The sequence below is a fragment of the Schistocerca nitens genome, chromosome 3 (assembly GCF_023898315.1).
Source record: "Schistocerca nitens isolate TAMUIC-IGC-003100 chromosome 3, iqSchNite1.1, whole genome shotgun sequence".
Taxonomy (NCBI): Eukaryota; Metazoa; Arthropoda; class Insecta; order Orthoptera; family Acrididae; genus Schistocerca; species Schistocerca nitens.
The window spans coordinates 899,370,703-899,393,992 of NC_064616.1; the positions used below are offsets into that span (position 1 = coordinate 899,370,703).

Consider the following 23,290-nt stretch of genomic DNA (forward strand, 5'->3'; position numbering starts at 1 on the left):
ATCACAAAGCCTCTCTTTTTTTTATTATTTTTAATGCCTGGCAATTTCTGTTTGTTTCTTGAAGCTGCATTTTGTTTTTTCGCCATTCATGAATACAATCCTTGCTCACATCAGAGTTTCTTCCCACTGCTCGGTTTCCAGTGTTCTCTGCTTCTTCAGCTATTTTCAGTTTTCCTTTAGCTGTGTGTGAGTGAAAATGAGAACTTCTAGCCATAATTAACAAGTGGTTAATACTTAACTTCTAATGTACAACTTACACGCCACAGACTGAGGCTGCAACAATGCTGTAATATGACAGGAACTGGAGCATAATTATAATTAATATGTGCACCTCAGTTTTTCATCCTTGAATTCAGGAGAAAGTATATATGGATTATTCGTGTATATACAGTAATTCATGATTCATCTGATACCACCTATGAACATTTGCTTCTGTAATATCAAATTGTCTTCCTGCTGCATAGTTGTTTGTGGTCTGTGTGTCATGAATAACCAGTAACATAAAATTAGTTTTGTATTATCTGTGTGAGCCAATTATTAACTGTAAACCCCTAGATCTACATTCCTCAACAGAGCCACAGCTGTGATTAACATCCATAATTGATCATTACAATTTACTGTTCTTACATCATTAAGTAAATTGAATAACAACAGTACGTTATCGTCTCGGCCTCTTGGCACTGATTCGACAGAATCTGGATAACTTCAGGCTAACAGTGTTTTTTGTCATCTATTGCCATTTTGAAAATCGACAGTGCTGTCAAATAGTAGCTGCATTAGTGGTGGTGTTGGAACCTCATGTTTCATTTATTATGACATATTTTGGGTATTCAGTGTGAACATATTTGTGTTAGAATAGTTTCTCTCCTATAGAAATTTATATTTTTAGTTCAGTTCAGACTATATTTAGATTCAGGTAAACAGCAGGTTAAACATGGTAGATGTTCATAAAATGCAATTTCGTGTGGTTGGCAGCACGATGAAATTTGCTGCCCGCTCCCCACTACTTCCCTCATATTCAGCCATGTTAGTGCCACCACACACTCACATCTTTTTTGAAATCATCAAAGTATATCTGCATTTGATCTCAGCTATCAAAACTTCATCTGTGAACTTACGTTAAGCTATTACACAATGTAAAAATGTTGACCTCAGCAACCAAAGCATTACTGCAAATGTAAGGTGACACTTCTTTTCTCTAATTAAAAAATTTTGAAAAACCTCATCTTATGGTAATTAAGGTAATTGGATGGATGGATGGATGGATGGATGGATGGATGGATGGATGGATGGATGGATGGATGTTCTGGCTAGGAAAAAGAGCATGTTGGTAAATAACTTTAGACTGCATAGTAGCAACAGAGATATGAAATTTTTCCAGGAAAAGTTTTGCTTAGTTTAAACTTCCGCAGTGAAAAAGAGAATTGTTGCATAAGCTTAATGTATTGTCAAGTTACTTTCTCATTTAGCCTCCTCTTGTATGTAACTCCATTTGGAACTGCCAACTTCAAGTCATGAGTTCATATAGGGAAAATCATCTTTCTTACATAGTCTGTTCAGTTCCTGGAGCAGGCTGCTCAGAAGGATGTTGTCATTGGGAAAAACGAATCTGGCTTTCTACAAGTTGGAATGTGGAATGTTTGCTCACTTAATCTGTTAGGTAGATTACAGAATTTAAAAAGAGAAGTGGATGGGTTGAATGTGGACACAGTGGGACTAGTGAATTTCAATGCCAGGAAGAACAGGACTTCTTGTCAGGTGAGTACAGGGGTATTGATACAAAATCAAATAGGGTTAATGTAGGAAGGGGTATGTCTAATAATGAATAAAAATGTACTATGTACAGCGTAGTGAATGCATTATGATAACCAAGATGGACACAAAGCCATTACTCACCACAGCAGTACAAATTTGTATGCTTACTAGAGCTGCAGATAATGAAGAGATCGAAAGACCATATGATGAGATAAAATTAATTGAGACAAGAATTTAATTCTGACAGGAGACTAAAATTTGGTATGAAGAAAAGGAAGAGAAGGACAAACAGTAGAAAAAGCTTGGGTAAAGGGTGAATGGGGAAACCACTTGGTAGAATATTTGCCCACAGCACAATTTATTCACTACTGACACTTGGTCATGAAAGAAGGTTCTATATGGAAGACACCTGGAGACACCAGAAGGTTTCGCTTATATTATATAATGATAAGACAAAGATCACAAAACCAGATTTTAAACTGCAAAATTTTGGAGGGGGGGCAGATGTGGACTTTGACTGTAATTCAGTGGTTGTGAACTACAGAATAAAACTGACATAATAGCAGAGAGGTAGGAAATTAAGGAGATGGGACCTGAATAACTTGAAAGAACCACTGGTTATTGAGAGTTTTAAAGGGGAATTAGGCAATGAGTGACTGAAACAAGGGAAAGTAATACAGTAGAAGACAAATGAATAGCTTTGATAGATGAAACGGTGAAGGTAGCAGAGGATCAAATAAGGGAAAAAGACAAGGCCCAGTAGAAATCCTTAGGTAACATTAGAGACATGGAATTCAATTGACAAAAGCAGAAAGTGTAAAAATGCAGCAGATTATGCAAGAGGGAATATAGACGTCTAAAACTGAGATTGATAAGAAGTGTAACATGGCAAAGTGGGAGTGGCTAGTGGGCAAATGCAAAGCTGTAGAAGCATGCATGAGTATATGAAAGACAGATGATGCATATGGGAAAATTAAAGAAACCTATGATGAAAAGAGAATCAGCTGTACGAATGTCACGAGGTACAACAGTACAAAGCAAAGAAGGAAAGAGTGAAAGCTGGAAGGACTCCATAGGAGGACTATGTAACGGTAATGATTTGAAGACAGTATTATGAAAAAGGAATAGGAACTAGATGATTAGGTGAGAAGAATTTGACCTGAATGACCTAAATTGAAACCAGGCACCTGGAGTAGATGACATTCCCTCAGAATTATTGAGATCCTTAGGAGAACGTATGACAGAACCATTATACCTGGCAACAGAGGAAATACCCTCAGACTTGCAGAAGACTGTAATAATTCCAGTTCCAAACAAGGCAGGTGCCATCAAGTGTAAATGTTACCCAACCATTAGTTTAATAAATAGTGTTTGAAAAATACTGATGTGAAGTTTATACATGAGAATGGAAAAATTGCTATAGGCCACCCCCCACTCCCCTTGGGAAAGACCAGTTTGGATTCTGGAGAAAGGTTTAGATAGAAGGAAACAATACAGGATTGCAGAAAGGAATAGAAACTTTTGAAATGTGGTGCTACAGATGATTGCTGAAGATTAAATGTGTTGTAACCGTGACTGGAACGGTTGCGGGGTTGCTGTGAACGAAAGCGCAGTGGGACCAAACGGGAGCGGCCGGCAAAGAAATGAAACGGACAAATGGGAAAGGACAGACACGAACGACGACTGACAACTGAGCAAGACACTCAGAACAACACCACGCAAGAAGCAACAGGGTCACAAGTGAAAACCTCAAGAAATCAACAACGTCCACTCGTACACAGAAATAAGCAAAGTAAGCATGCTGTCTGTAGGCGAAATATCGAGAGACTCACGCGAATATCAGACTGCCTCACTGAGTGAGAGGCAGGCGCTTAAATACATGATAGAGTACATTGCTATTGGATGCTGGGACCACGTGCTCCACCGTGGGGCCCTCACACTTGACCGAGCGAGGTAGCGCAGTGGTTAGCACACTGGACTCGCATTCGGGAGGACGACGGTTCAATCCCGTCTCCGGCCGTCGTGATTTAGGTTTTCCGTGATTTCCCTAAATCGTTTCAGGCAAATGCCGGGATGGTTCCTTTGAAAGGGCACGGCCAATTTCCTTCCCAATCCTTCCCTAACCCGAGCTAGGGCTCCGTCTCTAATGACCTCGTTGTCGACGGGACGTTAAACACTAACCACCACCAACCACCTCACACTTGTCCAGCCGACAGTGTAAACCTGCTGATTGCAGAGCGTGAAATAAGGCTCTGTGGTTTTGCAAATGTTCCTAGGGGGAATACCCGGTGACAAAGATGTCATCCAGATAATTCACGCAGGTGGGGATAGGCTGCGTAAGCTGCTCTAGGAACTGCTGGAAAATGGCCAGCGCCGAAGAGACACCAAATGGAAGGTACTTGTACAATCCGAAAGGTGTATTGGTAACCAAGATGTTCTGGGAATTGGCATCCAAGGGTAACTGGTGGTATGCCTCAACCAGGTCAGTCTCTGGAAAGTACTCTCCCCTGGCAAGCTTGGCGAGCAGGTCTTCCTGTTGGGGAATGGGATAAGTGTCTACGAGGGACTGAGCATTGACAGTAGCGCTGAAGTCGCCGCACAGCTGAAGGGACCCATTGGGTTTCCGTATGACCACCAATGGTGTCACCCAGGCACTGTATGTCACAGGCTCCAGAACGCCAGCAGCCTGGAGCCAATCAAGTTCCTGCTTGACTGTCAACTGTAAGCCACCGGAAGGGATCAGGCCTGGAAAAAGTGAGGCTGCACATCCGGCCAAAGTGTGATGTGTGCCTGAAAATCTGAAGCACATCCGAGATCGGTTGCAAATGACAATGCAAAACCTGAGCACATATCATCCAAGTCCTGAAAAGGAACAGCCGTGGAAACGACCTTAACATCATCGGAAATTGAAAAGCCAAACAGTTGAAAGGCATCAAGGCCAAAAATATTTGAAGCCAATGTGTGGTCGACGGCAAAAAGGGTAAGGAGCTGGGGAACACATTTGTACGTCACCTGGACGACGAACTGCCCACGAAGGGGACTGGAACTGTCTCTGCAGGCGACCAAACGCCGAGAGGGAGGTGACAACTCTGGATAGCCCGGGCTGGTATATGTCGCCATATTAATCAGGGAGACGGTGGCCCCATTGTTGACCTGAAAATGGACATCCTCAGTGAAAAGGCGGATCGTGAGGAAAAGCTTCAGCGCTGATGGGTCATCCAGTAGGACGACCGTTTGCAGAGCATGTACAGTATCCTGAGGCCCAGGAGGGGCCAGACTGGAGCGAGGCGAGCGACTACGACAAACCGATTGGATTTGGCCCTCCTTGTCGCACAGCGGGCATGTTGTCCAGCAGTGGTGACAATCAGCTTGTGAATGTGCGGTAAAGCACTGTAGGCAAGATGGAAGTGGGCCGCACGACGAGGGGCATCCGGAGGTGCCGTTGCCATAGACACGTCGAACAGGGGGAGTCCCGACGGTGCTGGCCTCTGTTGGTCGGGCCACATCGACATTGTGAGGGTGGAACCCGCAGAGACGCATCGATCGCCCCACTTGGCGGCCATGCCATGAGACGCTCGTTAACCGCCTGAGCAATTTCAAATGAGTGGGCAATGCGGAGAATCTCTTCCAAGAAGGGATTATTGAGTTCAATGCCGCATTGCATACCTCGGGATCGGGAGCCAGCTGAACCACCACATCCCAGATCAGGGAGTCCACATATGAAACCGTACTACACTGCTGATTGGTGCACATAAAATCGCATCAATGGCTGAGACCCTGCAAGTCTGTGACCCAGGAACGATAAGATTGACCAGGCTGTTTATGGTACTGGTGGAACTCCAGTCAAGAGGCGAGCGGACAGGAAAGAACGTGTCTGGGGAGGCCCAAGACAAGGACGACGACCACTGCAAGGAGTCATCCGTGACTTGAAAAGCCGTGAAATGTTGTTCCAGCCGATGAAAGTATGTTTCCCAGTCTTCTATAGCATCATTAAAAGGGGGAACGACGGCGGACGTGGGAAAGCATCGGACACCTGAGGACTCGGAAGCTGTTGTGGTAGTGTGCCCCTTGCATCAACTTCGTTCATTAGCAACTGCAGCGACTGCTGTAAGATGTCTAACTGGAGCTGCTGCTGCTGCTGCTGCTGCTGCTGCTGCATGAGCTGCTGCTGTTGCTACAGAAGACAGACCAACTTCACCTCCATGCTAACTACTACAACCATTTACCTCATCGCCAAAATGTTGTAACCGCGACTGTTCTGGTCGCGGGGTTGCCATGAACAGAAGCGCGGTGGGACCGAACGGGAGCAGCCTGCAAACAGACAAAATTGATGTAGGGGAAAGGATGAACATGAACAATGACTGACAACCGAGCAAGACACTCAGAACAGCAGTGGTAATCGAGATCCATGTCGTGTGGCACGGATTCGAAACATGGCGCGGATTCGAAACCTGCGTCGCTCGGTACCAGAAAATGATACGTTCTGAGGCAATAAGAAATTGTCGATTTGATAGTGGAGGGAAGTGTGCACGGTAAAAATGTTAGGAGGAGATAAAGGCTTAACTACAGTAAGAAGGTTCACATGTATTTAGGTTGCAGTAGTTGTTCAAAGGTGAAGCATCTTGTGCATGGTAGACTACCATGAAGAGGTGCAGCAAACCATTCTTCAGACTGAAAGATCACAATACCAGCAACAGCCTGTTCATAAAAAAATGCACATTTTTACTGAAATGTACTTTCAGTAATTACTGATTTGTTCAGTAATTATGTATCTCAAACTAAGAACTCATTTGGTTTGAATGTGAATAACATATTCTAAGCCAGTGTGCACAGATATGGTCATCTAAAGATTAATCAGTTTTCTGACCCTTGTTGGAATTATTCAAGCTTGTGAATCTCCCTCCCACATCTCCTCTTTGCTGTTTCTCTGTTAATGTGAAGCATTGCATTGGCAATATGTAAATTTCTCTAGAAATATCAAACAAACAGCACAATATAACCTCAGTTGGTAGGCATTTAAATATTAAGTTTACACTTGTTCCCATCAACTGCATTTCAGCACATGCAGTGAAAGAGTATATTGTGCACTGTATCTGTTAGTGTGATCGTTATTTTATTTGTCGCCCAAATTTTTAACACCTCCTTGTGGATTAATGTATTCATTGCTGGTGTAACTTGTGGAAAACTGGGAAAATACATTCAAGAAGTGTCCTTGTGTCCTTTTACTTGTAAATATCCTTTCTCCGTAGTATTCCAGACTCCCCACTTTATAATGCTTCAATTAAAACTGAAAATATCTACAGCAGTTCCAAATTGTTGCTACAGAAATTTCCTAAATTAACAATTTTCTTACTTTGTTAATACCACAATTAGAAATTTTTGTTACCATCTTTACATGATAATTCTTCATAATACAATTTGTGACATTTATGCCTTCTTCTACTTCCACATAAGAGAGAAATATTTGTTAGCAATATTAAGGAGCTATTTGTCATAGTGCGTTATTGTGTGACGGGTCCTCTGACCTTGAGCTGATGCGTTAGTCACATTTATTTTGGCTGTACATTTTCTGGTGAAGTGCTTAAACACAGCAGCAGTAAACTGCTTGTCTACTGCCAGAACCAGCGAGTTAGTTCACAGTAAAAAATAAAAAATTAAAGAAAAGTTACAACAAATATTTTCTTAATAAGATAAGAACTCTTGATTCTGTTGTCATTATAATATTTATTGGAAAACCACTGGTTTGTTTTTGTGATATAAGGAGCATCCTTTTATTTTTCAAATTGTTATCCTGCATCCAGTTCCTATGAGCATTAAGCTGTTCTCATGTTTATCTGAAATCTGCTGGCAGAGGGTTTAGTGAACCACATTCAAGCTGTCTCTCTACCATTCCACTCTCGAACGACGTGCAGGAAAAACAAGCACTTGAAATTTTCTGTGCGAGCCCAGATTTCTCTTATTTTATTGTAATGATCATTTCTTCCTATGTAGGTGGGTGCCAAGAGAATGTTTTAACAATCGGAGGACAAAACTGGTGATAGAAATTTCATGAGAAGATCCTGTCGCAACGAAAAATGCCTTCGTTTTAATGATTGCCGCTCCGTTTCACATATCATATCAGTGGCACTATCTCCCCTATTTTGGAATAATACAAAACCAGCTGCCCTTCTTTGTACTTTTTCGATGTCATCCGTCAGTCCCACCTGATGCGGATCCCACACCGCACAGCAATACTCCGGAATAGGGTGAACAAACATGGTGTAAGCAGTCACTTTAGTAGACCTGTTGCACCTTCTAAGTATTCTTGTTCTGCCAATGAATCAGTCTTTGGTTTGCTGTACCCACAACATTATCTATGTGATCGTTGCTATTTAGGTTATTTGTAATTTTAATTCCTAAGTATGTAGTTGAATTTACAGCCTTCAGATTTGTGCGACTTATCACCTAATCGTAATTTAGCCGATTTCATTTAGTTCTCATGTGAATTACTTCACGCTTTTCTTTATTCATGGTCAGTTGTCACTTTTTGCAGTATACAGATATCGTATCTAAATCATTTTGTAATTCTTTTTGGTTTTCTGATGACTTACCAAGACGGTAAATGACAGCATCATCTGCAAACAATCTAAGACAGCTACTCAGATTGTATCCTATGTAATTAATATGGATCAGGAACAATAGAGGACCTATAACACTTCCTTGGGTAACACCAGATATTACTTCTGTTTTACTCAATGACTTTCCATGTATTACTATGAACTGTGACCTTTCTGACAGGAACTGAGGCGATATTCCATAGGCATGCAGTTTAGTTAGAAGACGCTTGTGAGGAACGGTTAGAAAGCCTTCTGGAAATCTAAAAATATGGAATCAATTTGACATCCTCTGTCGTTAGCACTCATTACTTTGTGAGTATAAAGAGCTAGTTGTGTTTCGCAAGAACGATATTTTCTGAATCCATGCTGACTGTGTGTCAATAAATCGTTTTCTTTGAGGTACTTCATAATGTTGGGATACAGTATATGTTGCAAAACCATACTGCAAATCGACTTTAGTGATATGGGCCTGTAATTCATTGGATTACTCCTACTTCTCTTTTTGGATATTGGTGTGACTTGATCAATTTTCTGGTCTTTAATTATGGATCTTTCTGTGAGTGAGCGTTTGTATATAATTGCTACATATGGAGCTATTGTATCAGCATAATCTGAGAGGAACCTGGCTGGTATACAATCTGGACTGGAGGCCTTGGCTTTATTAAGTGATTTAAGCTGCTTTGTTACACCAAGGATATCTACTTCTAGGTTTCTCATCTTGGCAGTTGTTCTTGATTGGAATTCAGGAATATTTAGTTTGTCTTCTTTGGTGAAGGAGTTTCGGAAAACGGTGTTTAAGAAATCTGCTTTAATGGCACTGTCATCAGTGACTTATTCGTTGTTATAATGCAGTAAAGGTATTGATTGCGTCTTGCCACTGGTGTGCTTTATACAACCAGAATCTCTCTGGTTTTTTTGCCGGATTTTTAGACAGAAGTTCGTTGTGGAAATTATTAAACACATCTTGCATTTCAGTACGCACTATATTTTGAACTTTTGCAAAACTTTGCCAGTCTTGGGGATTTTGCGTTCTTTTAAATTTTGCATGCTTTATTTGCTGCTTCTGCAACAGTGATCTGATCCATTTTGTGTACCATGGGGGATCAGTATCATCACTTGTTAATTTATGTGGTATATTCCTGTATTCGTCACGATACTCAGTATTTGTTCTGGATTATTTGTTGCTAATAGGTCAAGTATACTTGCACAACCATTTACACTTCAAGTGGTCTCGTGAACTAAGTGTTCAAAATAATTTTCTGAGAAAGCATTCAGTACAATTTTGGATGACGTTTTATGCCTGCCACTGACTTTAAATGTATAATTTTTTCAGCATATTGAGTGTATTATTTTCACACCTGTCATCACCTGCTTCCTTTGGGATTGGAATTATCACATTCTTCTCAAGTCTGAAGGTATTTTGTCTGTCTCATACATCTTGCTCACCAGATGGAAGAGTTTTCCTGTGGCTGTTTCTCCCAAGGCCATCAGATGTTTTAATGGAATGTTGTCTACTCCCGGGGCCTTGTTTTGTCGTGGGTCTTTCAGAGCTCCGTCAAATTTTTCACGCAATATCATATCTCCCATTTCATCTTCATCCATGTCCACTTCCATTTCCGTAATATTGCCCTGAAGTACATTGCCCTTGTATAGGCCCTCTATACACTCCTTCAGTCTTTCCGCTTTCCCTTGTTTGCTTAGGACTGGTTTTCCATCTGAGCTCTTGATATTCATACAGGTGGTTCTCTTTTCTCCAAAATGTTTCTTTAATTTTTCTGTAGGCAGTATCTATATTACCCCTAATGATACATGCTTCTAAATCATTACATTTGTCCTCTGGCCAGCCCTGCTTATCCGTTTTGCACATCCTGTCGATCTCATTTTTGAGACGTTCATAGTCCTTTTCGCTTGCTTCATTTACTGCATTTTTATATCTTCTCCTTTCATCAATCAAATACAATATCTCTTCTGTTACTCAAGGGTTTCTACTAGCCCTTGTCTTTTTACCTATTTGGTCCTCTGCTGCCTTCACTATTTCATCTCTCAAAGCTACCCATTCTTTTTGTACTGTATTTCTTTCCCCTGTTCGTGTCAACTGTTCCCTAATGCTTTCCCTGAAACTCTCTGCAACCTCTGGTTCATTTAGCTTATCCAGGTCCCATCTCCTTAAATTCCTACATTTTTGCAGTTTCTTCAGTTTTAATCTACAGTTCATAACCAATGAATTGTGGTTAGAGTCCATAGCTGCCCCTGGAAATGTCTTACAATTTAAAACCTGGTTCATAAATCTCTGCTGTTACCATTATATAACCCATCTGAAACCTTCCAGTGCCTCCTGGCCTCTTCTACTATACAACCTTCTTTCATGATTTTTAAACCAAGTGTTAGCTGTATTTAACTTACGCTCTGTGCAAAATTGTACCAGGCTACTTCCTCTTTCATTCCTTACCCCAGTTCATATTCACCTACTATTTTCCCTTCTCTTCCTTTTCCTACAATCAAATTCCATTCCCCCATGACTATTAAATTTTCATCTCCCTTAACCATTTGAATAATTTCTTTTTATCACATCATACAGTTTTTCAATCTCTTCATCATCTGCGGAGAACCTGACGTAAAATGACGGCATGATGTTGGCCGTCAAGTAGTGTTTACAAACATTATGTGGTTAAGTTTCTTGGCACCAGGGTGCTCTACTTTGCAGATTTAAACTGGTAAATGTGTAAAAGTTGGGACAATTCGTTCCGTATCTCCTGCCGCAGCCAAACTATACCTGTGTGGTGGCTGATAGGAGTATTAGGTTTGTACGAATAAACATATGATGACCAGTTGCAACCATTTCCAGACTGACTCTACATCATGTGCTCAGTTTTGTGATTGTTGTAATCGTCATCACAACTCTGTCGAACCATATTTAGTGTGTTTCATCTTTAGGCTCTTAGTAGCGCTAGTTGACACCTTCATTAAGTTTACATTGCTCAGATGTTTGTGGTTTAAACACAATTCGAATTACATGTATTCTCATGCTGAGCAAAACATGTTTCAAGGATTTATTCTCATTCTTAAGTGCAATATTTATGTACGAATTTTTTGTGATGTTACACAAAAAACAATGTGAGCGATAGTTTGCGTGTGTGTGGTTTTCTACATAACTCAGGAAGCACAGTACCGGATAACCTAAGAAAGACGACTACAGTTCAAGAGATGCAGAACAACACACATGCAAACACCACACAAAATACTTATGTAAATTTTTGCACTTGATATTGAGAAAATTTTTTTCGAAACACAGTGTGCTAAACATGAAAAAATAAGACTAATGCTGTGTTTTATTATTTAAATAATGAATGACAGCAGCAGGCATTCCAAAAACATCGTAAATGACGTATGAAATTGTGTCAAACGTTTCTGCTTCCCAATTAGCAGTTCCCATTTTGATGCCTATTATGTGCACATACATGAAGTGCGGGGTGGGGGGTGTATGCTATTCATAACTTTTACAGCTTAAAATGTTATTTCCCACATTTTACGTTTTCCTGCATTTTACACCATTTTTTGAAGGCCCTTGAAAATTGTAAAAGCGGGGTTTCACTGTATTCAGGTAACTCATCATAAAAAGCATCCCTTTGTTCTTCACTCTTTGCTTCACTTGGGGCATGAGGAAAGAATTTGGAACTGATACACATAACCTCATTATAGTCCGGGCGCTGATAACCTCGCTGTTGTGCGCCCTAAAACACTAATCATCATTATAGTCTTCAGATGAGCCTATTGCAGTATTGACAGATGGGAGCTCTATACAGTAATGGAAGAGTTAGATACTCCCAATAAATTGATTGCCTTAGTGAAAACTACTATGGTAGACAGCTGGAATCAGATTAAAATACAGAATATGTTAGCAAGTGCTGTGATCACATAAAATGGAGTAAGACAGGGAGGCTCATTTTCCTACCTTCTGTGTAACATAGCCTTGAAAAAAGTGATAAGAGATGCGGGCATCAGTACAAGAGGGACTATCCTGTATAAATCAGTTCAGGTGCTGGTATATCCAAATGATATTGACATAATTTCAAGAATGCCAAGATCAATGAAAGAAGCCATTACAAGTTGTGAAAAGGTTGCTAGAAAGATGAACCTACAGATAAATGAAGGGAAAACTAAATATATGCTAGTAACTAAGAAAGATTATCCAAATGAGCCTCCATCCGAAGATAGAAATTGGTTAACATAAGTTTGACGTGTGTACTTTCACTTGGATGTGAAGTAAACTGTAAGAACAGTGTCAGTTCTGAAATACAAAAACGAGTGTTGTCCGCCCAAAAGTGCTACCATGGCCTCAGAAAATATCTGAAATCTAATTTGCTGTTCAGGAAAACTAAAGTTATGATGTATGAAGTTTTAGTAATGCCATTGCTAACATATGATGCTGAAACATGGGCATTAACAAAATTTGATGAAAAGCAACTTGGCATATTTGAAAGAAAGATCTTGAGACAACTTTGTGGACCAGTGGAAGAAAATGATGTCTGGAGCAGAAGATTCAACTATGAGTTATATAATCTCTATACTGAACCAGCCATTTCCAGCTACATTAAGATTAAAAGGCTGAAATGGACAGGACATGTACTGAGAGCAAACAACAGAATGATTAAGAAGATGCCTGAAGGTACCAAAGAGTAAGGAGGCTCAAGCTAAGGTGGGAGAAAGGTGTCAGAGAGGACACAAAGAAAAGTGTAGTTTGGCATGAAATGGGGAAGAATCGAATAATCTTCTACAAAAGGCTAAGGGTTACAGAGGGCTGTTACACTGATGACAATGATAAGCTTCTTGAACTCTTTCAGCTATGCACTTTTAATCTCATCTAAGCTTGTAAAACAATGGCCTTTTAAGTTTCTTTTTATTTTTGGCAAATGTGAGGCTGGGGGCATCATTACAGTGTTGTTTCTCACCAAAAATTCATGAACACATGTGTGAGCGGGTGCATTATTGTTGTGCAAAAACCATGAATTGTTTCACCACAGATCCGGGCTCCCCCACTCCCACTTGCTGAGCTTTTTTTTGGTTGTGGCAATCCAGAATGCCTCCGCAGCAACAATTGAGTCTTTGTTTCAAAGTCATACCTATATGTCCATGTTTCATCACCTGTTAAGATACATTTCAGTGGTCCTGCGTCATTGTTGACTCAGTTTAGTGACTCCTGAGCAACTTCCATTCATCACTATTATTGCTGAAAATTCAACACATTTTGCACAAATTTTGCTGTCTCACGTTTCATATCAAAAACGTCTAAAAAGATGGCATGAACCAAGTGATATTTGAATATCATCAGCAACTCCTCTGATTGTGATCTGACTATCGTTCATAATCATTTCTTTCACCTTTTCCACATTTTCATGAGTTGTTGATGTGCTGGGGTGTCCAGAATATTCATTACCATCAACTTGCTCACAGCCATCTTGGAAACACTTTAACCACTTGTAAACCCTTGTTTTACTCATAGCAGCCCCACCAAAAGCAATATTCGACATTGCTAAAACTTTGTGTTACATTTTATTCTATTTGTATAGCAAAATTTAATGCAAATTCTGTGATCCATTTTCAAAACAAATCAGTAATTGTCACTTGTAAGGAAACACATGTAACCTTATTGACAGCTGATGACGGACTAAACATCCAATATGGCTAACAGTGTACAGATACATTTCAGATATGTTTACCAATACAACAATGAAAAATTGTGTAAATTGAACTAATACAACCCAAGCAACTACAAAATTCTTGATACTTTTTTAACACACCTCATATGTGAGAGGAGCAGCGTCAGAAGTACAAAGTAAAGTTTAATAATCGATCAGCATTTAGTGTGTGACAGTGCTCCACTTGAAAGAACACCAAATCCTATGTGATTACAATCACTGTCTGTTTCTTGGGAGGTAAAATGCATGCGCGTGCACACACACACACACACACACACACACACACACACACACACACACAGAGAGATTTCTTGTAGTGTCATGAGCCATTTGTTTAGTTTATTTTCACAGATAGTCTAAAATATTTTTAAAATATCATTGTACTCTAGGCTGCTGGCAATGCAGTGAAACGAGCAACAGATAACTTAGTACGTGCAGCCCAGCAGGCAACACAGCAGGAGAAGCAGCGCAGCCTTGTACTGAACCAGAGAATGGTTGGTGGTATAGCACAGGAAATCAATGCAAGATCTGAAGTTCTGCGAATTGAACGTCAACTGGAGGAAGCATGGAGTCGGTTGACTGCTATCCGCCAAGCAAAGTACAAATTAAAAGGAGAAGCTCCATCAGATTCAGAACCTGAAACTTACGAATCATTCACATCAAGGTAAATACTCGTTTATTTGATGCTCCAAATGAATTAATTTCCAGTGTTGTAATGTACAATCACTCACTCGTGAATCACATTTGGATGTTGTTATAAGTGTCACATCACATGCTCTGTGGGTTGCTTTATAAATATAGATTTTGGCTCCATCATATGTTGCATGTTAACATGCCATTGAAAGTAATTGTGTCCTTTCATTGTTTTAACTCTTTATCGTTATTTACAGTCGTCAACTTTTTTCTCTAGGCACACAAATTTTTGAGACGGTAAATGTGTAATACACAATTATCATAGTTTTGCAAAATTATTTAGTGAGAGAAGCTAATAGTTGCTTATGGGAACCAACTAGAGCAAAACATATAGCAATCAAAAAATTAAAAACGTATTTTTAAAGTTTGGAACACTAGGTTTCCAGGAAATGAGAAAGAAGAAAAATAAACATGGAAATAACTAGTGATGTAGTAAGCTGGCACAGATATACTGTGAAGGATAAGTCATTCTGAACTACAAATCAATATTGGTGTTTGTGATTGGGAAACGAGAGAAAACGAACAAATTATAAATTGAGAAACACGAGCTGCCTATAGTCTTCTCTGACTTTCACTCCCAATGAAGTAACTTTAGTTGTAAAAACATGAGATTTGATCTTAGTTCTTGTCTGTTACTATACCAGGTGTGTCTCCTAAGAGTTGTCAGGCACATTTTCTCTGATGTTTCAGCAGATATTTGCAATTTTGGTTTTGCAACGTGTAGCTGGTGCCAACCCAAACAAATAGTACTCATTACATTTCATGCAATGCCTGGCATTGACAGAATGCATTGGTTTGTTTCCAGTTTCAAACAAAATGATTTTGAAATCAGAATTTTATGTGCTCATTTGATAGAACGCTATAAGATTAGTCTACTGCTATACTTGTTTTGCTGACACGTGTTAACACGGACATTAAAACATGAGGAATAACAGGTACTCTAGCAACGACTGAGCAACATGCTCCTGCTTGGTGGGAGCAGTCAGCGCAGTCCACTGCGGTGCAGTCTCTGATGGAGTACTCATTATTTCTTGTGTTTCTCTGTCCCTGTTAACACACATCAGTAAAATGATAGACTAATTTGAGACCCCTCTGTAAAATCGGTACATAAAATTCCACTTTAAGGATCATTTTGTTTGTAATGACACTTTCCATTGATGCTGGGCGCCACATGAAAGACATGATGAACAGCATTTGTTGGGGCTGACTCCAGCTACACTTCGTAAAAGCATGATTGCAAGTATCTGCTGAAACACAAGAGACAAAGCACCTGATGACTCTTAGGAGAAAGATCCTGAATAAATATTGAAAATGTCTGCTGACAGTTCGCTTTCTTGCTAACTATCCGATTGCAGCTCATAGTGTTCATATTTAGAAGTAAGCAAACAGTAATATTTGTTCTACGCATTAAATGAAATCATAAATGACTAGATTTCACATTAGGAAATGGTCACACACTGAGCATGTCCAATTCATTCTCAGTGCTCCCTGGGGTACAATGGTTTCAAGTTGCCATATGTGGCAGTGGTACAGGTGATAGTAAACTAATGGAATGTTATGTGTCGCATTTATTGTCAACTTGCTTCCACAGTTCGTATTAAAAAGTGTCACTGCCAGCTGTAGATTATTTTGCATATCACATACATGGATGCTGTGTTGATAATGACAGTTGCTGTCTACATTATTCTTCCGTAATATGCATGAAGATGTTTAAAATGCAAATAAACAATTCCTTTTTGTTTGCACTTTTTCCTGTACCTGTTTATCTTTAACAATACTTGCAAACAATAATTCATTGATGATAAGTTGGATTATCTTGATGGGCATGCTCTGAAGCCCCTAAGGCTAATGTAATGTCCAGTGTAAGTTTTGTTGACATAAAGTACTGCTGGTGTGACATCATTATTCTATTGTCCCGTCTGGGAATACAGTTTGCAAGAGAGTGCATGCATGACAGGCCATGTGGGCTGAAGTAGTGCCTGCCACAAAGCTTTTCCTGACGGCTTGCACATTCTGCAATGACATGCTTGCGTTTATAGTGATAATTTGACTACTTCCACATTTTGTCAAATGAAAGCAATGCAGGTACCTGGAGCATAACTAACTGGCACAGCAATTGGTAGATCCGAGGAGAAATCCAAGAAAGGAACAATGCCTTAAACTCACTTGCATCAGTGACACAAAAGCAAGGAAGTGTTGCCAAAGCAGCTTCTCATAAGCATCTCCATCTTTGGCCACATCGTCATAAGGGTCAAAGGGCAGCGGGTATGCCAGTGGCGTGAAAGCCTGCATAGTCCCTGTGGTACGACAAGTTCATGATAAGAGCCTGCTGCCACTCAAGGAGAGATTGGAGGCTGCCTCCATGGCCAGAAGAGTGGAACGAACAACCAAATAGACTGAGCTCACGGAAGTCAAAACCACACCCATTGCCAGTTGTATTGTACTCTTAAGAGACAAAAAACAGCATGGGGACAGTGAACCAAGGTTTATTCTTCTTCCACACACAAGCGAACAGCAGTTGAGAACATAGACACAAACGTAGAAATAATCCATTTACCAGTACGGGCAATTGCTGACAGTAAATATGAACACAGTTTGAGAGTGGGTGCCTGCTGCCCTGCGCTTATAAAGAGGAGGGCTCTGGTGGACCGTATGGCAAATGCCATGCCGTATGCACAAGTCATGTGGCCCATCACAGGCAGCCTCTGGTGGCTGGCCCCACAGATGCCATTGGCAGAATATTCTAAGTGTAGCGTGCCAGCAGTCTGGTGCCGCAGTGCGTATCCGACGAGTATTATGTACAAGGTTATAGCAGTGCCAAATACATTGAATGGGCAAAGTATCTATTAGGAACATTATGTATGTGGATTGTGGACAGCTGGGAATGTGGGTCTCAGGGGAAGCGTGCAAGGGATAAGTCACGCTATTCATGTGTGTCCTCGGTGGCTCAGATGGATAAGAGCGTCTGCCATGTAAGCAGGGATCCTGGGTTCATGTCCAGATCGGTGTTCACATTTTCAGCTGTCCCCATCGATGTATGTCAGCAACACTTGTCGGCTGCTGGCGGTTTAAATTAATTATCATTTACATTTGTATGATTTTGCTAAACCTTAATTTCATCCAAATAAATCATAGGCATCTTGCCCGTCATACCAATAAACACGTAGCCAGTAAAACAAAAAGAGGAGACCAGAAATTTTTGTCCATTGATGCACTTCCTGAACTGAAAAGGGTCTTTTCTAATAAAAAAAAAATCATATTTTTGAAACCTCATACTGTGTTTTGTTATTTAGTTCTGGACAGGTTGTATCTGCTGTGAGAAACTGTCCTCTATTGTTTTACCCAAATACCGTTCCATAGACCTCTTCCATACTGGTGCATCCTCTCCCCATTTAAATCCTTTCTGTAGTGGATGTAAAACAGTACCCACACCTTCAGCCTTCTGCAGAACTTAATGTTGCTGCCAATGTGTTGCACTCTTATCTCAGAGACTTCACATGCTTCTGAACTTGGATAAAATTAATGATCTACTTAGCTTCCTCATCATGAGCAAGATTGCAAAAAAACTTTGATGTTAGATGTTATCTATCTACTTTGTTCCAAAGTGTCCATTCTGTGTGGGAGTACACCAATATGTCTTGCACTAGCATCTGTGTTTGACACTGACTGTTGCTCTTTGGTATCACTCATACTGAATTATAAAGTAGAAAGCTTTCACTCGACAGAGTTCTATAAATTACACTCAAATAGTGAATTTTGTCAACACCTGTCCATATTCAGGTATTGCAAAATCACATGGTGATGTATGAAATGGAGTGAGGCTGGATGAACTGATATGTAAGATCTTCAGCTGCCTAGATTTCCATGATGACAGTTGTAGTACAACACATCAGTTCCTACACACAGAGGTAAAAAGCTGATGTAAAGGCCTGTATGTGAAAAGTAGGTACACTTGAGAGAGAGAAAAAAGAAAACAGCTGAAAAGTTGAGGATGCTTTTCAAACTGCAAACAGTATCTGCTATTAAAAGGGTACTGTGCATAGTACAATCTCTAACAGACAGATTAAGAAGTGAGAAATAGTGATTTCCATAATTTGACTTTTCTGGAAAATCTCATGAAAGTGCAAACATACAGTAAAGTCAGAATTGCAAACATAAATAAAAATAAAATGTTTGGCACAAGTCCATCAAACCGTGGGCGTAACTCAGTCTGACCAAGAGCATACCCAGAATCTAAGCTAGGGGAGGGTTCAAAATCAAATGGCTCTGAGCACTATGGGACTTAACATCTGAGGTCATCAGTCCCCTAGAACTTAGAACTACTTAAACCTAACTAACCTAAGGACATCACACACATCCATGCCCGAGGCAGGATTCGAACCTGCGACCGTAGCGGTAGCGCGGTTCCAGACTGAAGCGCCTAGAACAGCTCGGCCACACTGGCCGGCGCTAGGGGAAGGCAACTCGTATTTAGATTCAGAGAAGGGAGAAGGGTGGAGGCAATGAAATGTGAAACAAAACTCAAAACTATTTAAAGACTGTTTAGTGACCATGAAACATACTTAATAGCAGGCATCTACTTACTACCTGCAATGTTCTTAACATAGATAGTATAGTTTTTATGAGATTTACACATATTATTTTCTGTCAGAAAAGTAGCATTCAGATACGTGATAGTACTAAATAACAATTTCAATATTTCTTTACATTAGCTGGTAACATGAGAAGAAATACCAAAATCTGAAGGTTCAGTGCTACTGGAAGCATTTATAACCCAGAGCCATCTGACATTTTCAGTTGCGAGGAGAATATCAGCAAACTGTGAAATAGTTTTTGAGATTTCTTGACAAATACTACTTTGTGTGTGTGTGTGTGTGTGTGTGTGTGTGTGTGAGAGAGAGAGAGAGAGAGAGAGAGAGAGAGAGAGAGAGTCAACAGTGAGACTATTAGCACCCTAAATGGCTCCAGACAAACTGTAGACATCTCACGTTGACAGAGGAGGAAAATTGTAAGGAGAGAGTAAAGTCTCACTGGTAAATTAATTTATGTCCATAGGTCAGAACATATGTGAAGGAACAACTACTTCAGGCACAAGCAAATGCTCTGCACTGGGTGCCCTTTTTGAAAATGAGCTTAAAATTTATTTATTTTAAGTTGTTTTTTCAAAGAGCCAAATATTTAGGTGCCTGCTGGGTTAAATAATTAAGATATACTTGAGGATTCCACCCTAAACAAACCACAGTTTCTTCTTATTCACTATTTCCTACATGTTTCGTTGCTATTAAAGCAGCTTTATTTTACTTACATCACATTTTGTTGCCCACATTGGTGTCTTTCTCCTTCCAGTACAGTAATATTATAAAACTATTTATGCTCTACAATACTACTTCCAGACTGCTATATAATTATGTTGTCTTCATTTAAACATCTGTTTTTATCATACTTCTGTAATTTCTATAAACATATGCTTTTGTTGCTATTACTGGTATATTTTTCACGTTACTAAACTTTATCGCTCTGCACAATATTGATCCTGTATTTTTAATAAGTATACAGTTTAAAAATTTTCTCATAAGTAGATTATTCATAGAATTAAATTAACCACCTCTTTTCTACTGTTATAAATTTTAACTAAATTTCTGCTTTATGTCAATGTCACCATGTAAACAAAAATGCTACCAATTTGCAGGTATGAGACACGGTCATTTGACAATACTTTGCGCCAGTCTCCAGTGGGCACTTTTACGACCACATTTTCTACAACAGTCAATAACAGTACACCGCAAAATGGCAATGTATCATCTCCAGAGAAGCTATATTCAAGTTTGAGCAAAGTGGAGAAAGCATATTCCAGCATTCGTGGTATGCTAGATGAGGCAGACACAAAGGACATGCAGTCTCCTAGTAAACTGTCAAGCTTTGAAACTGCCAGTTCAAAGGCATTCAATAGCCCTGCAAAATTTAACAAAGAAGAACGAAGTAAAACAAGTGATCAGAGTAAAACAAATGGTGCACTGAGTAATAATGAAACAGAAACTAGAATTTATACAAGCACTCCATCACGACAGGTGGCAGGCACTTTAGATTTGTCAAATGATTCCAGTCAAGGTTATTCTAGTATGACTGCAGAATCTAGTTTTAACAATTATTCCACTTTTCAGGGTGATGAGAATACAACTTTAGAGCAAAGAATGCTAAAGCAGTCAGTTACTCAGCGTACTGAAAAGCGTACGATCACAATGACCACATCATCACTGAAATCTTTTCAACTTGATGAAACCCAGAAATGAGAACTTAGTTTTGCAGAACACTTTCAATAACTTTGCTGGGTTTGGAATGTTCTGATTACAGTAGAATCAAAAACCTATTTTTTGATTTAATAAAACTAAATATTTAGTTTTAAATTTTTAAAGGCTGTAAAACTTTGAAACTGATATATTTTGAGGGAATAATCCCACAAATGGGAAAATTGTTCCATTTAATAACAGAATTTATATAAATAGTGTCTTTTAAACATTATTTTGTACTATTATAATTACTGACTCAGTTTTAAAGTTTTTATTTAAAGTTATATCATGGATGTAGTTGCTACATTAGATCTAAACTCTCATGTGTATGAAAGTGTTAGTGAGTATGACATTTTTTTATCTGTATAATGTATGAATGTTACATATAATGTTGATGATTAATGCTGTAAAACTTTATTACATAAAGTGAATTATGTTGACATCATTTTTTAATCAAAGTTTTATAGAAATTGACAGATAATTCTAAATTTAGTGTTGTTAATCAGTAACTAATCACACTGATGTAAACAAATGGTGAAGTAAGCATTTTTTTTCAGTAAAAGACATTCTATTTGCAACTTTTGGAATAATTTTAAGAAATGATTGATAGCACATTAGTTGGAGCTGAATAAAATTTTATAATGTGCATAATTTATTTCATATTAAAATTGCCTTTCAAAATGTTAATGCTGTCCATTTGTGATTACAGACTGTACTATTTTTTTGCTATAAGTATCGAATGTGGTAAATTTTGTTATAGACTGCATGTAATTACAAGTCCAAGTATGTTCTGCAACATTACAGAGCAGTTAGAACAACCTCTGTCATTCCTGTATATATTTGGATGTGAATGTATTCACGGGATTGTGATTCAGATTTAATACATTCATTGTTGTCTTTTGAAATTGTGGTGCTATGCTATAAAACTATTCTGCTTTATTTTGTTAAAGAATTATTTAAATCTTTGAAATGCAAAGGATGTGATAAATCAATATAATTTTTATTGGGAATGCTGTGAAACCTGTGTTCAGCTCTTGTCTCACTTGCAGTGTAATTTGTTGTGCTCTGTTTCTTTTTTGATACTTTTTTTATGTTTTGTCCATACTAAGACTTGAATGTTACAGTTACTGAAGTAGTAACAACACAAATTATCTTTGATCTGCATGCAGGAAAAATTTCAAAAGTAAAATTTTTACTTGTTATATAATGCATTAATTTTGTAAAGGAAGAAAAATTTTAGGGCTGTAAACCTGACATCAGATTTTAGATGAATCATGAAATGCCTTATATGCTGTTGTGGGGAAAAAAATCTAGTCTGGTATGAATAATGTAAATAAATTCTAGTCTGTTTATATGTGAAAGTTACGATAGCACATGAGAAGTAAGCTTTTAAAGCTATTTTACACCCCTCAAAACAGTAGTTTTATGGAGTTAAACAGCTGAATATGCATTTTATATTTTTTATTGCAAATGGAAAGAGGAGGTGAGAGAGAAATTGTATCCACATACTTGTGCCATTTATTTTTGTAATGACTGAAATGAGCAATTTACTGGCAAAGGTAATGTACTGAGCTTATTGTCACTTATGCTAGTGAAAATTAAAGTCATTGATCTTCAGGATATCCTTAATGGTAGCATGCATGCACATTATTAGTAAGCATTTCCTTTTAATATACTTAGAGTAGTATCGTGAAAACTTCCTACCATGTCTTGATGAGTTGTCTTTTGGCCTGTCATTGTTACGCTGTAATATTCGGACTTTCACAATAGTGCATACAGCTGTTAATGGTTATTTGCTTTTGTATATACATGATACAGACTTTGAATTTAAAGTTAGAGGCAAACGGCAAAACTGCATCAAATGCGGATTGTAAGACCATACCTAACATGTGAAGGTATATAACAACTGGCTAGATAGAATATGAGAAATCAGATGCAGACTTTGATGTCATTGAGGTCAGTTTTCCCTCCTTGTTAGCCAAAGAGAAAAAGGACCAAAAAGATTCATTATTAAAAAAAAAAAAAAAACAACCGGAGATGAAGATAAAAACACAGGGTTCAGAATGTATGATATAATGCATTACCTACTTTCAACTTTTTTTTTTGGGGGGGGGGGGGAGGGAGGGAGTCACGCACATCCACACTCTGGCTAAAAAGAGTGTATCAGTTTTTCCTTCTCTCTTAGGAAATACTGGTATGAATGAACTAGGAACTTTTTTATGTTTTTGAGGTTATTCCTTCAGTTAATAAGTATGCAATTTGT

At 38.9% G+C, this 23,290-nt stretch overlaps 1 protein-coding gene across 1 annotated transcript in view; it reads left to right on the forward strand.

Annotated features, from left to right (window-relative positions):
- The window catches only part of LOC126248957 (talin-1), a 288,246-nt gene extending 265,167 nt beyond the window's left edge, over positions 1-23,079 (forward strand). The window contains exons 44-45 of the mRNA XM_049950492.1: positions 14,437-14,711; positions 20,430-23,079. Of these exons, the coding sequence (XP_049806449.1) occupies positions 14,437-14,711; positions 20,430-21,030 (876 nt within the window). The 3' untranslated portion in view covers positions 21,031-23,079. The remainder of the gene's footprint in view (positions 1-14,436; positions 14,712-20,429) is intronic.
- The last annotated feature ends 211 nt before the right edge of the window (positions 23,080-23,290 follow it).